Source organism: Ciconia boyciana, chromosome 12 (genome assembly GCF_034638445.1).
Source record: "Ciconia boyciana chromosome 12, ASM3463844v1, whole genome shotgun sequence".
Classification (NCBI taxonomy): Eukaryota; Metazoa; Chordata; class Aves; order Ciconiiformes; family Ciconiidae; genus Ciconia; species Ciconia boyciana.
In genome coordinates, this window is record NC_132945.1 from 24,783,897 (window position 1) to 24,796,500 (window position 12,604).

A 12,604-nucleotide genomic window follows, 5' to 3' on the forward strand; every position below is an offset into this window, starting at 1 on the left:
AGCCGAGCGGGGCAGCCTGGCCGCCTGCCACCGGCTCTTTGCCGCTGGCCGAGCGCGGCCGGGGCGCAGATCTTGGGCAGGAAGGATTGCAAAACAGCCGAGGAGGGAAAGCAAAGAGGCTGGAGCATGTCGGGGTGCAGCGGGGAACCCCAGAGCGCCGCTGGCAGCAGCCCAGCCGGGGCAGTGCGTGGCAGGGTGATGGGAAGGGATGTCTCCAGGGCTGACCCCCGGCAGGGCCCCGTTCTTGGAATTTGGGCTGTTTCGCAGGAAGGATGACTGGCTTGCTTTCCTCCCCAGGATGGGAGGGAAACATTCACCATCAGATCGTCCTGGCTGCCGTCCCAGCAGAGACAGCTTCCCAGCACCACGGGCTTAACTCCTCTCTTGGGCAAGTCCCATCTCGCACCTCGGGACCCCACAGCTGGTACCAAGCTTTGCACAAAATGGGGATCCTGATTGCTTGACTTGGCACCCCCCCAGCTCAAGTAAGCTCAGACTTTCCTAAAAATAATCAAACCCTGATAAGAAAGCATCCACCCCGAGGCAATCAGGCTGGGAAATGATTTTGCAGGCTCCCGGGGGAGTGCCCCCAGGGGAGGGGTTTCTCCTGGGTACTGCTGCACAGCCCAGAGCCCTGCTTACGCTGGCGGCTGCACAGGCGGGGCTGGGGGGGAACATTTTTCTTTCTGCCCCATCAAAGCTCTTGGAGAGCTTGAAACTCCACCCGACGGGACAGGAAACTCTGCCTAAAGTTCCCATAAGCGAGAGCAATGAATTAACGGCATTGTGAGCACCAAGCGGGGCCACGGCAGCACCCTCAGCACGAGCTCGGCGCCCGTCTCGCTCCCCCCACCCAGCTCCCGCTGCGGACCCCCCGGTGTCGTGTGCCGGTCCCTGCTGCCGCCCCGGCCCCCCCCGCTGCCCCTCCCCGAGTGACGCTGGGCCTGCGGGGAGCCCCGCCGGCTCCTGGCACTGCCGGCTGCCGCCTTCCCGGCTGACCTCAGCCGGGGCCAGGGCGAGCGGCTCTGCCCCCTGCGTCTCCCTCCACGCCGCCAGCCGAAGCAGCGGGCAGGGGCTGAACTCCCGCGGGGCGGGGGGCACGGCGATGGCACGGTGCCCTCCTGGCGCCGTGTCGGAGCACCCGGTGTCCGGCCCTGCGGAGGCCGCGGGGGCAGAAGGGCAGCGCAGAGGTCCCTGCCCGCGGTGTTTGGCGCAGGGAGGGCATTTGCCTTTTCTGCAGGAACGGCCGCCTTGGGAGGCAGCGCAGGCAGCCCTGCCCTTCCTCCTCAAACGGTGAATGGCCGGACATTTGCCGAGATGGAGATTACGGCACACGTGTATCCGGATTTCTGCCTCACCACGGCCGTGAGAAAGCGAGGGGCACGTTGGAAACCTCGCCAAGCCCCGTCCCTCTGCTCGGGGGAACGGAGGCGGGAGGGCAGGGGCTGCCGGTTTCTCCGCCGGCAACAGTGATGCCAAGGCACAGCACCCGCTCCCCCGCCACGGAGCGCCTTTGGAACCACGTCCCTCCCTCCCCGTGGGAGGTGTCCCTGTGCCCGGAGCATCCCAGCTGCCCAGAGCAGCCCCTGGCCCTGGGCGGCACACAAAGAGCGGGCACACGGGCGCCCGCCCGGCCCCGGCGCTTTGGCAGGGCAGAGAAGCGAGCCATTGTCCCCGCGCGCTGCCAGCCCCGGCGCCAGCCGCTGCCAAGGACCGGGCCGGCAGAGGCTGCCGGCGGGACGCAGCAGAGCCGGCAGCAGTTGCGCCATGGCCGGGCCGGTGGGGCCAGCAGCGGCCCTGGTCCTCCTCTGCCTGGCTGTGGGGCTCGAGGCCAGCCCGGAGCTCTCCGGTGAGTCAGGGCGCGGGCAGGGGGACGAGGGATGCCGGGGACCGCGGCGGCGTGAGGGGAGGGCAAAGTGACAGCCGGCTTGGTGGGGCAGGGACAAGCAAGGCGCAAACCAGTGCAGGCCAGAGGGAGTTCGCCAAAAAATCTGGGGCGTTTCTTTTTATCCCCGTGGCAGGGCTGGGATCTGAAAGCACCCCACGCACGTCCCGCAGCCTCGGTGTGAGCGAGGGAGCGGCTCCCCCCGCTGCTGCTGCGCTCCCTTGGACAGTTTGGAGGCAGAAATGCAAAAATCCAAATCTTAAGACAGTCCCTGAGCTTTCCTGAGACCCCCCTGGCCATGATGCTCATGCCCTCGGCGCCGGGCGGTGTGCGGAGCTGAAGGCTCCTGGGGCACCCAGGGCTCCCCCGCAAGCCTTTGCTGCTCTGAGAAGGCGAGGGCAGAGGTGGGCTGAAGCTCTACGCGGTCCCTGGCCAGAGCCACCCGTGAGCAGGGGGGCTGCAGGGTGCACTGCCACCAGGCAGAGCGAGGGCCAGACCCTCTCCCCAGGGGCAGTGCCAGTGAGCCTTATAGACGTAGCTGAAGCAGAAATTTGGGATCCCTTGTGCCCCAGCGCTTGGGACAGTCAGGACAGGGGCAGGCAGGCCGGGCGCCCGGGGGCTGCCGTTCCTCTGGAGGATCTTCTAGAAACAGCCACGCACACCTTCCGCTCCGCTCTGCCGGGCCCAGGCGGCGCGGGAGCCCGGCACGATGCCGCCGAGCGCAGCAGGGCGGGCTGCGGCGGAGAGGATGTGATTTCATCTGGGCAGAGCTAACTGCACAACCGCAACATCAGGGACTGAGTCAGCAGCACCGGCAGGCGACCGGAATCACTCACAAATTCTGCCTGCAGCCTCCTTGCCATGGTTTCACCCAAAAACCAAACCATCTTTGCGATTGCTCGCTGTCCCAAAATGGTGTGATGGAGAAAGCTCTGTCCCTGTGGTGCTGTTTGAGCCTCGGTTTTAAAATACAGACCGCCGGCGCTGCCGGCCGGCACGGCAGCAGAGGAGGGTGCCTGCTGCAAGGCAGGCTGGATTTGGGGAAACCCATTTCTCCCCCATTCCTCCCCCGTGTCCCTCACCACCCCCAGGATTTGGCTCAGCCCCCTGTGCCCAGGGCTGGCCCGGCAGCAGGGGCTTTGGGCAGCTCCACTGCCAGCCGTCTTGGGGATGGGCAGGCGGGCTTGGAGTTGGTGCCAGGCAGAAGTCGAGTCCCGGGCAGCTTTGGAGCCTGCACAAGAGCCTGGCTGCTGCCGCAGGGGATGCAGAGGAAGGAGATGGGGGCCGGCAGCCCGGGCAGGGTCCCATGCCCCTCATGGCCCCCAGCGTCCGGTGATACGGGGCAACTGGAGGAGAGGGGCAGGATGGGGCTCGTCCTGCCCCCCTCCTTGTGGGCACTGCACCCCGAGGGGCTGACCCAGCTCTGTGTCCTCCAAGGAGCATCTTTGCATCTCACTGGAGATTTGTCCTGGCTAGAACAGCTTGTCTGCTCCCATCCACGCTCCTCCGCCTCTTCTTTCCTCTCTCCTCCAGCGCGCAGAGGAGCGAGCAAGGGCTCTCTTGCACCAGGCTGTGGCCCTCCCACTCACTCGTCCCAGGCTCACAAGGAGAAATGCCAGCAGCTGCCCGTGTCGAAGGGAAAGATTAACTCCGAGCGGGGTCAGCTCCCAGCCCCGTCCACTGACGTATCCCGGGGAGGGATGCTGGCCACGGATGCCAAAGGGTTAGCGGCAGCAGGGAAGGTGAAAGGGGCCCTTTGTGCAGCTGAGCCTGGCACCGGCTTGCGGAAGGACGGAGGGAGAAGCGCGGGGCTGGGAGCCAGTGCTCCCACCTTCTTGTAACGGTCTGGGGGAGTTTGACGCGCTGCAGGCCGGAGGACAGGGCGCGTGTCCTGCCCTGGACCCCAGCACGGGGCTGGGGCTGGGGTGCGAGTCCCTCCAAGGACCCCACAGCTGGGGCTCGGCGTCTGTGACCCACCCAGCAGCCCAGAGTCCTGCCTGGCAGGTACCAGGTTGCCCTGTCCCCACCTCCCAGCCTCAAAATGATGCTTCCCCTTTGCTTTTGTTTTATTCAAAGGCGTGATGCGAACTGCTCTGCTTAGGGCCCTACACATAATATTCTGTCAGCTTTTCCTGCTTCCTCAGCCTCCTCCAGCAACCGGTGCCTGCTCAGAGCACCCCTAGCAGCTTCCAGAGCTTTTATTGCAACAGCTTCCTTGCACAGCCAGCACCCAGCACAGCTGATACCAGCCAGAGCTGATAGCCGCCTGTTAAACCCCCTTAAAGGCTGGGCAGGACAGCCCCACCTTACTGTCCCTTGCAGGGAAAACAACAGGGTAAGTGGTTTGGGACACAAGCTAGGCAGGATTAAAAGAGATAAATACCCTGCACCGGGACTTCAGGGAGAGAAGGGCCAGTGCCCATCGGAAAGGCCATGGGCTGGGAATGGCTCGCGCTGATGAGCTGGGCTTCTCTGGCAGAGAGACCCAGGGTCAGCTGGGCTCAGATGGTGACTTGGTGGCTCACACCCATCCATACCGACCCGGCCAACTGCGGGAGCTCGCAGCAGCCGCTGGACCCTTCTCTCCTCCAGCTCGTGGCTCGGCACCGTGTGACAGAAGGCATCTTCCTCTCCCTGACGCCGGTGATCATCTCTGGGTGACCATCTCTGGCTCATTCATCCTTGCTCTCTCCTCCCCATGTCTCCATAACAATCCTGATTTTCTCTAAACCCTTGACTACTCCTCATGGGATTCTTCCATACATGTTTTTTCTGACCTGTTGTCCTGCTTCCAGCTTTCACTTCCCATGCTCGGCTGCTCCATGCTGCTTTCCAGTCTCTTGGGTGCAATGCTGGATATAAGATTTGCTGCAAGCCCGCCTTCTCTGCCTCAGCCCCACTCTGGTCCTGTTTGCTCCATAAGTGCCCCAGCTCAGGACGTCCTCCCTGCCACCGGCTGTCAGGAGCCCAAGCACCGCCACCACCATGGCCCCGGTGTCTCCTCCGGCCAACGCTGCCCGTGCTCTCCCCTTCCAGGGTACCTGCACAAGGTGCTGAGGAACCACACCACCCACACCTGCGATGGGGAGCAGCTTCTCATCGTCTGCCCTCGCAAGACCACCATCAGCATCCTCGGCGCCTTCTACGGGCGTCGCGTACCCAGCCCCAACCTCTGCCCCAGCCCTGGCAATGCTTCCCAGGAGAGCACCGAGTGCATGTCCGCCACCGCCCACCTGGTAAGGGCAGGGGGTCCCAAGGGAACAGGCTGCACACCCCTCCTTCCCCAGGTCACTGGGCTGCCTGCTTGGGCTGGGTGGCTGCAGGCAGCGCAGCCTCCCGGTGCCCCAAGGGAGGCTGCTGCCATCGGCATCAGGATTCACCCTTGGGGTCCTTTTCCTGGAGCGTTTTCAGGAGAAAAGGGTGGACGAGGCTTCTGCGGTGGGTGCCAGGGTGGGTCAGCCCTGCCAGAGGAGCCTGGCAGGAGGCATTGCTGCGTCCTGAGCTGGCTTTTGGAGTGATCCCGCAGGACGCAGCAGGCTCAGGGAAAGCCCTGGCAGTGGGGCTGGGTCCCAGGAGAGGGGTGGCGCAGCAGCCGGGGTGCCAGGCTCAGGAAGGGGGGCAGGGGCCCACAAGGGATGCTGCGCTCAGCCCTGCAGGTGCCTCCCCGGGGGTTAGCACAGAGCTCAGCTCTTCCCCAGACAGGAGAAGCACCCGTCCGTGCTGGCAGCTCCCAAGAAGCGAATTAACGAAGCAAGCCCAAAAGAGGGTCTGCTGATTGCAGTAGCCAGCGCAGGGAGAGGGGAGGAAGGCAGGGGCTGGCAGAAGGGAAGGGACCTCTCCAAAGCTGATGCTGGGCTGGAGGAAGCGCTCACCGGGCTGCTCCAAAAGCCCCACAACTTGCTCCGTGCTGCGGCTGTCCTCGATTCCTCTTTGTGTTTGGGGGAAAACCCAGTGCCTGTGAGGGTATCAGCCCTCCACCAGCCCCCCCACATGAGATAGCAGCAGCAGCTTGAGGAACGGGGCAGAGAGGAGCCGGGAGGGATGCCATCCCTTGGCGTCCTGCAGCTTTACCCTGGCTTCTGGCTCTCCATACCAGCAGGGCTGGCCTCAGCATCCGTGGCCTTTGGATGCCTTGGACCAGACTGGCCCTTGCAGCTGGCAGCAGCCCAGTCCAGGCATCATAGCAGTCACCTGGGAGGCAGCAAGCAGAGCAATAACGCTTATTCTGCAAAGCCCCGAGCGTGTGTCCTTTGCCAGCCAAAATCCTCCAGTTCTTAGCAACTTCAACCTTGGCTGAACACTGGAACCCCATCTCCCGGGGGCTGCGCTCGCCCGTGACCCCCTCCTCCCGCAGGAGCACCTGGGGCTGGAGCTGGCCTTGTAGTCACAGGAGCCTGGCTGCTGCCTTTTCTGGAGCCCTGCACGGCCGGGCAACGCTCCTCGGCCCCAGCTGCAAGTCCCTGGTCCAGCTATTCAGCTCTGCCCATGGCTGGGGGGACACTGCACCCACTGGCTGCAGGAGAGCGGTGAGATGGGAAACACGCCGTGCCGTGCCAGACACAGCACACCCGAACCGTACCCGCTTCTCCCTCCTGTTCACAGGGCTCTGACAAAGCCAGGGCAGCCGGGACACATGGTGGGGGCCGGCAGGAGGGTCCCTCGATGGGGACAGTGTTTCATGTGCTACTTTTCTATTCCTGTTCCAGCTCCTTGCTAAGGGCTGGGGCAAAACCGCAGCAAACCCAGCTGTGAGGAAGGGGAACATGGAGCTGGAGAAGAGGAACAAGAGCTGAGGAGACAGTTCCCTGCTCTGGGAGTTCGCGAGGCTTTGCTGCCTGGTCCTGCTCCAGCCGCAGATCCCTTCCTGGCATCCTGCATGTGCAGGAGCTCTGCAAGCGTGGAGCTGGACCATGCTGGGGTGGCACCAAGCCAGCTCCGCAAACCACCCTGCAAACACAGGTCAGGGTCCCCAGGGCTTGCGTGTCAAGTGCAGGATGGAGCATACGGCCCGGCACAGGCGTTTGGAGACCAAAGGGCAGGCCTGTGAGCGGGATCTGTGCAGCTCAGGTTTGCAGTGAGATGGAGCCACTGCACCCTGGGGGACCGTGATCGGACGGGGCTGGGTTCCCTGCTGCCTGGAGGCTGCCGTTGGAGGAGAAGGGATGTCTGGAGAGCAGAGAGCAAGGCTGCTGCTGAGGCTCAGCTCTGTTTAGGCAAAACCCGCAGAGAGAGATTAATTGCATTTCCTCCTCGAAGTTCACTTCTGGCAGCCAGTGAAGACCAAGAGGAGGCTCAGTCCTGTGCTGGGCTAGGGGGGACAGGGACAGCGCAGGGGAAGGAGAGACGAAAGGGGGCTCCATCGACTCAGGTGGTGGGACCCCAGGGCCCGCGTCGCAGGGCGGTGTCCCAGAGGGGCGGCCGCGGGGGCCAAACGAGCCGGGGCCCCGCTCCCCGCCACGGCCAGCAGCCCCCGCTCAGGCTGCGGGTTCGCTGCTGCCGGGGCTCGCGGCACGGATGCGGGGGGCCGGGGGCCGCAGCCCCACGGGCAGCCCAAGCCCCGGCTGCCCGGAGATCCCTGCCGGAGCCACGGGCCCGGCTCGGCCACGCCGCGCGTTTGGCAGCGTCGCTTTCGGGGCGCGGGGACAGCGGGCGGCAGCGAGGGCCACCGCGGTCCCCGGCCGGGCCGCGGCCCCAGCAGCCCCGTGCTGTGAGCCCTCGGCCCCATCTTGTGGCCGCGCGTGTGCATTGCACGGAGCCGCGCGGGCGCGGGCGTGGGCGTGGGCGTGAGTGCACGGGTGTTGCACGGAGCTGCGTCGGTGTGCACGCCTGCACGGGTGTTGCACGGAGCCGTGTCGGTGTGCACGCCTGCACGGGTGTTGCACGGAGCCGCGTCAGTGTGCACACCTGCACGGGTGTTGCACAGAGCTGTTCGTGTGCACGCCTGCACGGGTGTTGCATGGAGCCATGTCGGTGTGCACGCCTGCACGGGTGTTGCACAGAGCTGTTCGTGTGCACGCCTGCACGGGTGTTGCACGGAGCCGTGTCGGTGTGCACGCCTGCACGGGTGTTGCACGGAGCCGTGTCGGTGTGCACGCCTGCACGGGTGTTGCACGGAGCCGCGTCAGTGTGCACGCCTGCACGGGTGTTGCACAGAGCTGTTCGTGTGCATGCCTGCACGGGTGTTGCACAGAGCCGCGTCGGTGTGCACGCCTGCACGGGTGTTGCACAGAGCTGTTCGTGTGCACGCCTGCACGGGTGTTGCATGGAGCCATGTCGGTGTGCACGCCTGCACGGGTGTTGCACAGAGCTGTTCGTGTGCACGCCTGCACGGGTGTTGCACGGAGCCGTGTCGGTGTGCACGCCTGCACGGGTGTTGCACGGAGCCGCGTCAGTGTGCACGCCTGCACGGGTGTTGCACAGAGCTGTTCGTGTGCATGCCTGCACGGGTGTTGCACAGAGCCGCGTCGGTGTGCACGCCTGCACGGGTGTTGCACAGAGCTGTTCGTGTGCACGCCTGCACGGGTGTTGCACGGAGCCGTGTCGGTGTGCACGCCTGCACGGGTGCTGCACAGAGCTGTTCGTGTGCACGCCTGCACGGGTGTTGCACAGAGCCGTGTCGGTGTGCACGCCTGCACGGGTGTTGCACGGAGCCGCGTCAGTGTGCACACCTGCACGGGTGTTGCACAGAGCTGTTCGTGTGCACGCCTGCACGGGTGTTGCATGGAGCCATGTCGGTGTGCACGCCTGCACGGGTGTTGCACTGGGCCATGTCAATGTGCACGCATGCATGGCTGTTGCACTGGGTCATGTCTGTCCGTGCCTACGTGGGTGTTGCACGGGGCTGTGTTAGCATGCATGCCTGCACGGGTGTTGCACACGCACAGCGTGGTGCGGTGCTGCTGTGCGTGCCAGCACAGGCGCTGGCAGACCTGTGCTGGCACACAGCTCTGTGTGGGTGCAGGGGAGGAACTGATTCGGGAACTGACACATGAAGCAGGGTGACTGCGTCGGGGAGGGGGCGGGGAGGGGGCACGAGCAGCCATAGGACACCTCTGTGGGACGAGAGGCCATGTCCCTGAGCCTGGTGATGGCACCGAGGGAGAGTAGGCGAGAACAGCCTCGGGACTTCTCACCCATCTTCACGCCTGTCCCGCTTGGCTCTCCAGAAGCTGCTGGCTGAGTGCCAGGACCAGCAGTGGTGCCAGTTCTCGGTGCACAGCCAAGTCTTTGGGCCGGACCCATGCCCTGGGACACACAAGTACCTCATCGCTTCCTACAAGTGCCGGCCAGGTGAGGTGGAACGGGGTCTGGGCAACGCTGCGTGGGCTCTTCCCTGGCCTCGGCTGCTGGGAAGGGGGCAGAGAGGGGAGCCGAGCTGCTCCTGTATGTCGCGGCCCTCTCCAGCCCTGCCTTGGCAGCTCTCAGACCCTCGGCTGGGCTAAGGCAGGAGGGGGCTGCAGGTGATTCGGGATGCGTTGGGACGTTCTGCACTCTCACTCCCCAGGGAACCATCGGGTCAAGACTGTGTGCGAGAACGACAAGCTGAGGCTGCAGTGCCGACCAAAATCCATCCTGGCCATTTATTCTGCAAATTACGGACGATTCCTGCGGGGCAAACCAGAGTGCGATGCCCTGAACGCTGGGGGACCCCATATAGGTAGGCCCGAACGGTTTGAGCCAGAAACGGGGCCAGGAGCCGTGCAGAGAGCATGGCACACGTATGCCATCGGGCCGTGCCTGGGCCCCTTGGCCCCAGCTGGCTGGTGCGCGGCGGGCAGGGGCGGCCAGGTCTGCCTGTGGGTCCATGCCCCATGTCTTTGCAGAGTGCTTGGCTCCGGACGCCCTGCGGAGGGTCTCCAAGAAGTGCCACCGAAAGGGGAACTGCACCGTGGCTGCTGACCGGGCCACCTTCGGGGACCCGTGCCTCCCTGGCATGAAGAAACAGCTGCGAGTCTCCTACACCTGCGGTGAGAGCCACCCGCGGGGCTGGGGGCGTGGGGGCCACTGGCTGAGCCCCTGCTGTGCCCCCCCCGTGCCATGCAGGCAGGGGCGCGGGGCTCCCTGGGGAGGCCGGGGGCTGCTGGGGATGAGCAGGGTGGTGATGCTCCATGTGTGCTCTCCTTGCAGTACCCAAGCAGCTGCTGGAGGAGGTGGGCCCTGACACCTCGGACCCCTTCCTGCTCTCGGACTACATGCACGGTAACGTGGGGGGGGGGGCTACGCCAAAAGCGGTGCGGCATCGTGTCCGCGCCCGGGTGAACCAGCCCTTCTGTGGCCTGTCTGTGTCTGTGGTACCCACCGCTGGCACGAGCCCTGCAGCTCCATCCATCCCAGCATCGCTGTCCTGTGGCTGAAGCCACCCATCGGTCAGTGCCCATGTCTGAGGGGCTGGAGAGATGCGGTCTGCCGGGAGCAGGGGAGAGGAGGACCCGCAGGGGAGCATCCCTGCGGGCAGGGGAGCGGTTGTGCAGGAAGGAAGGAGTGTGGCGTGGGGAAGGAGGCAGGTAGGGCAGGCAGCCGGGCAGCGGGGAGCTGGGGAGCACCTCGTGTCTCAGCCCGCGTCCCCTTGTTCGCTGCAGGTGGCTGGTACAAAGGGCCCAGGTTCTCCAGGCTCCGGGAAGACCGGATGATTTTTACTAGCTCCCTGGCAGCTTTTGCCCACCTTTGGGGTACGTGCCCTCCCCAGCTCTCACGCAGCACCCAGGGGAGTGGGACGGGCTTGGGAGGGTGGCTCAGGTCCCATGTTGGCCCCCGCTCAGCCCGGGGCTCGGCTCAGAGGCAGCCAGACGCCAGACCCCTGCGGAAGGGTTGGCAGCCGTGCGAGGGAGGAGGGCACCGAGCGCCCATGCGGAGTCTGGGGAGGGCCACATAGAGCGGGAGCTCGGAAGTTGAACAAGCCCCGAGGTCCCGCAGCATCGGCGGTCGCAGTGCTGCTGCGGTCCTGCCTGCCGACCTTCCTTCTCCGACAGGCTGTTACCCGCTGGATCTCCTTCCTTCCTGCCCTGTCTGCAGGGGCACTGATGGAGAGCACCTCTCTGCGGGCAAAAATTTCCCTTGCCAGGGGAAATTACTCGTTTAAATCCCTGGTGAGATGATTCCTCTCACCGTGCTGCCTACCCGGCATCCCAACGGGGGTTTCCTATGGGAAAGGGGCATTTCAGGACACTGGTGGTGCTGATGAGGCTCTGGGTGACGCTCCCACGATCACTGGGGCCGGGTCTGTCCTGCCCCTGCAGCCTGGGTGCTGAGGCCATCCCTGCTCCCCCCCTCTTCCTCCCATGTGCCCGGCAGAGGGGGTTTTCCAGGCGCTGGTACCCCGCAGGCTGCGGAGGCGGTTTGTACCCTGGTGTCTCTTTGCTCTTCACCCCCCCAGGTGTCCCAGAGAAAGTTGGTCTCTACTTTCTTTGCGGGGTCTCGGGAGGCCTCATGCTCCTGCTGTGCATCATCAGCCCCAAAACGACCTTCCTCCAGGAGGTGGGGGAGGCTCTCAAAGACCCGGAGCTGGGGAGCAGCTCGGAGCTGCACAGGACCAAGCTGCGGGACGAGCAGGATGAAGACCTTCCCGATGACAGCTCCTCGGACTCCTCCTTCCGCCGCCTCACCCGCACCTACCGCGCCACTGACAGCATCTTCGGCCCTGAGCTGACAGCAGCTATGGAGGGGGCGGCGGAGCACCAGGGCCGTGGCGGGGAGGAGATCTGGATGCCCAAGGAGTCAAGCCCGTACGCCATCCACAAGATCAAATCGGCCACCAAATAAGAATTGGAAGAAAATGGCCGGAGAGCAGCGGGGAGTGGAGGCTAAGTGGGATCCAGCATTGGAGAGACACAAGAGTTTGGGCTGCTCGGGGTGAGTGGGCATCCCGAGTGGCAGCAGGGCCACAGCAGCCCCACTGTGGCCACCAACCCACTGCTCCACCAGCCTGGAAACCTCTAACCCGGGGGTAAGATGCGGTCCCTGGGTGTGATGAGGGGCTGCGGGACGGCTCGTGGGGCTGCTGGCTCCTTTGCCACAAACACGCTGCTAACCCTAAGCTAACCTCCACATTCTGAGCTCACATCAGCTGGCTCTAGAACTTAACCCTGCTCAGCCACGCCGAGCCCACCCCGAGCCTTTCCAGGCTGTCTGCTCCTCTTTCTTCTTGGGTGCTGGCTTCCACCCCTGGTGCTGCAAACACCCCCCAGCGCTCGGGCAGCGTGCCGGTGGCAGAGATGCAGAAACAGCCAGGACGCAGGGAGGATGCAGGCGGAGCAGGTGGGAGAGCGCTGTGAGCATCACCCACCACGGCCCTACCACGCCGCGTGCCTTGCGCCCTGGTACCCCAGGGGAGCTGCGCCCTGGGGCCGGGGCAGCCGGCAGCTTGGCACGGCGCTGGCCCTCGCCTCCCTGCGGGCGTTCGGGAGCTCTGTCACCCTGCGTTGCTCTGTGCTTTCCTTCACTGCGTCCCCCGCTGGCAGGAGAGCCCTGGGGTTAACTTGCTGGGGCTTTTTCCAGTAAATAAATGCAACAGCTCGTAGACACAACACCCCTCCCTGACCTCTGCCATTAACAGTGAAAACGGAGGAAAAGGAAGCGCAAATCTCAGCCCTCCCTGTGCGGATCAGCTTCTTGCCTCCCGCCGGTGTTTCTGGCGCTGGGCCATGGGGAGCAACAAGTTGGGCCTGTTTTAGCATGGGAAAGGATAAGGTTTTAGCCTGGGGAAGGGAAATGGGGGGAAAA

General features: G+C 64.7%; 1 protein-coding gene across 2 annotated transcripts; it reads left to right on the top strand.

Moving 5' to 3' along the window:
• The first annotated feature begins 525 nt into the window (after positions 1 to 525).
• LOC140658717 (protein eva-1 homolog C-like) lies at positions 526 to 12,390 on the top strand. Of its 2 annotated transcripts, XM_072877437.1 has the most exons (8): positions 526 to 1,849; positions 4,922 to 5,121; positions 9,052 to 9,175; positions 9,390 to 9,542; positions 9,709 to 9,852; positions 10,013 to 10,084; positions 10,465 to 10,554; positions 11,259 to 12,390. In XM_072877437.1, exons 1-8 carry the CDS (start codon positions 1,768 to 1,770, stop codon positions 11,642 to 11,644), a joined length of 1,251 nt encoding a protein of 416 aa, XP_072733538.1. In that variant the 5' UTR covers positions 526 to 1,767; the 3' UTR covers positions 11,645 to 12,390. The 2 variants fall into 2 exon arrangements, with proteins under 2 accessions (XP_072733538.1, XP_072733539.1); XM_072877438.1 differs by lacking the exon at positions 10,465 to 10,554.
• Positions 12,391 to 12,604: the final 214 nt, after the last annotated feature.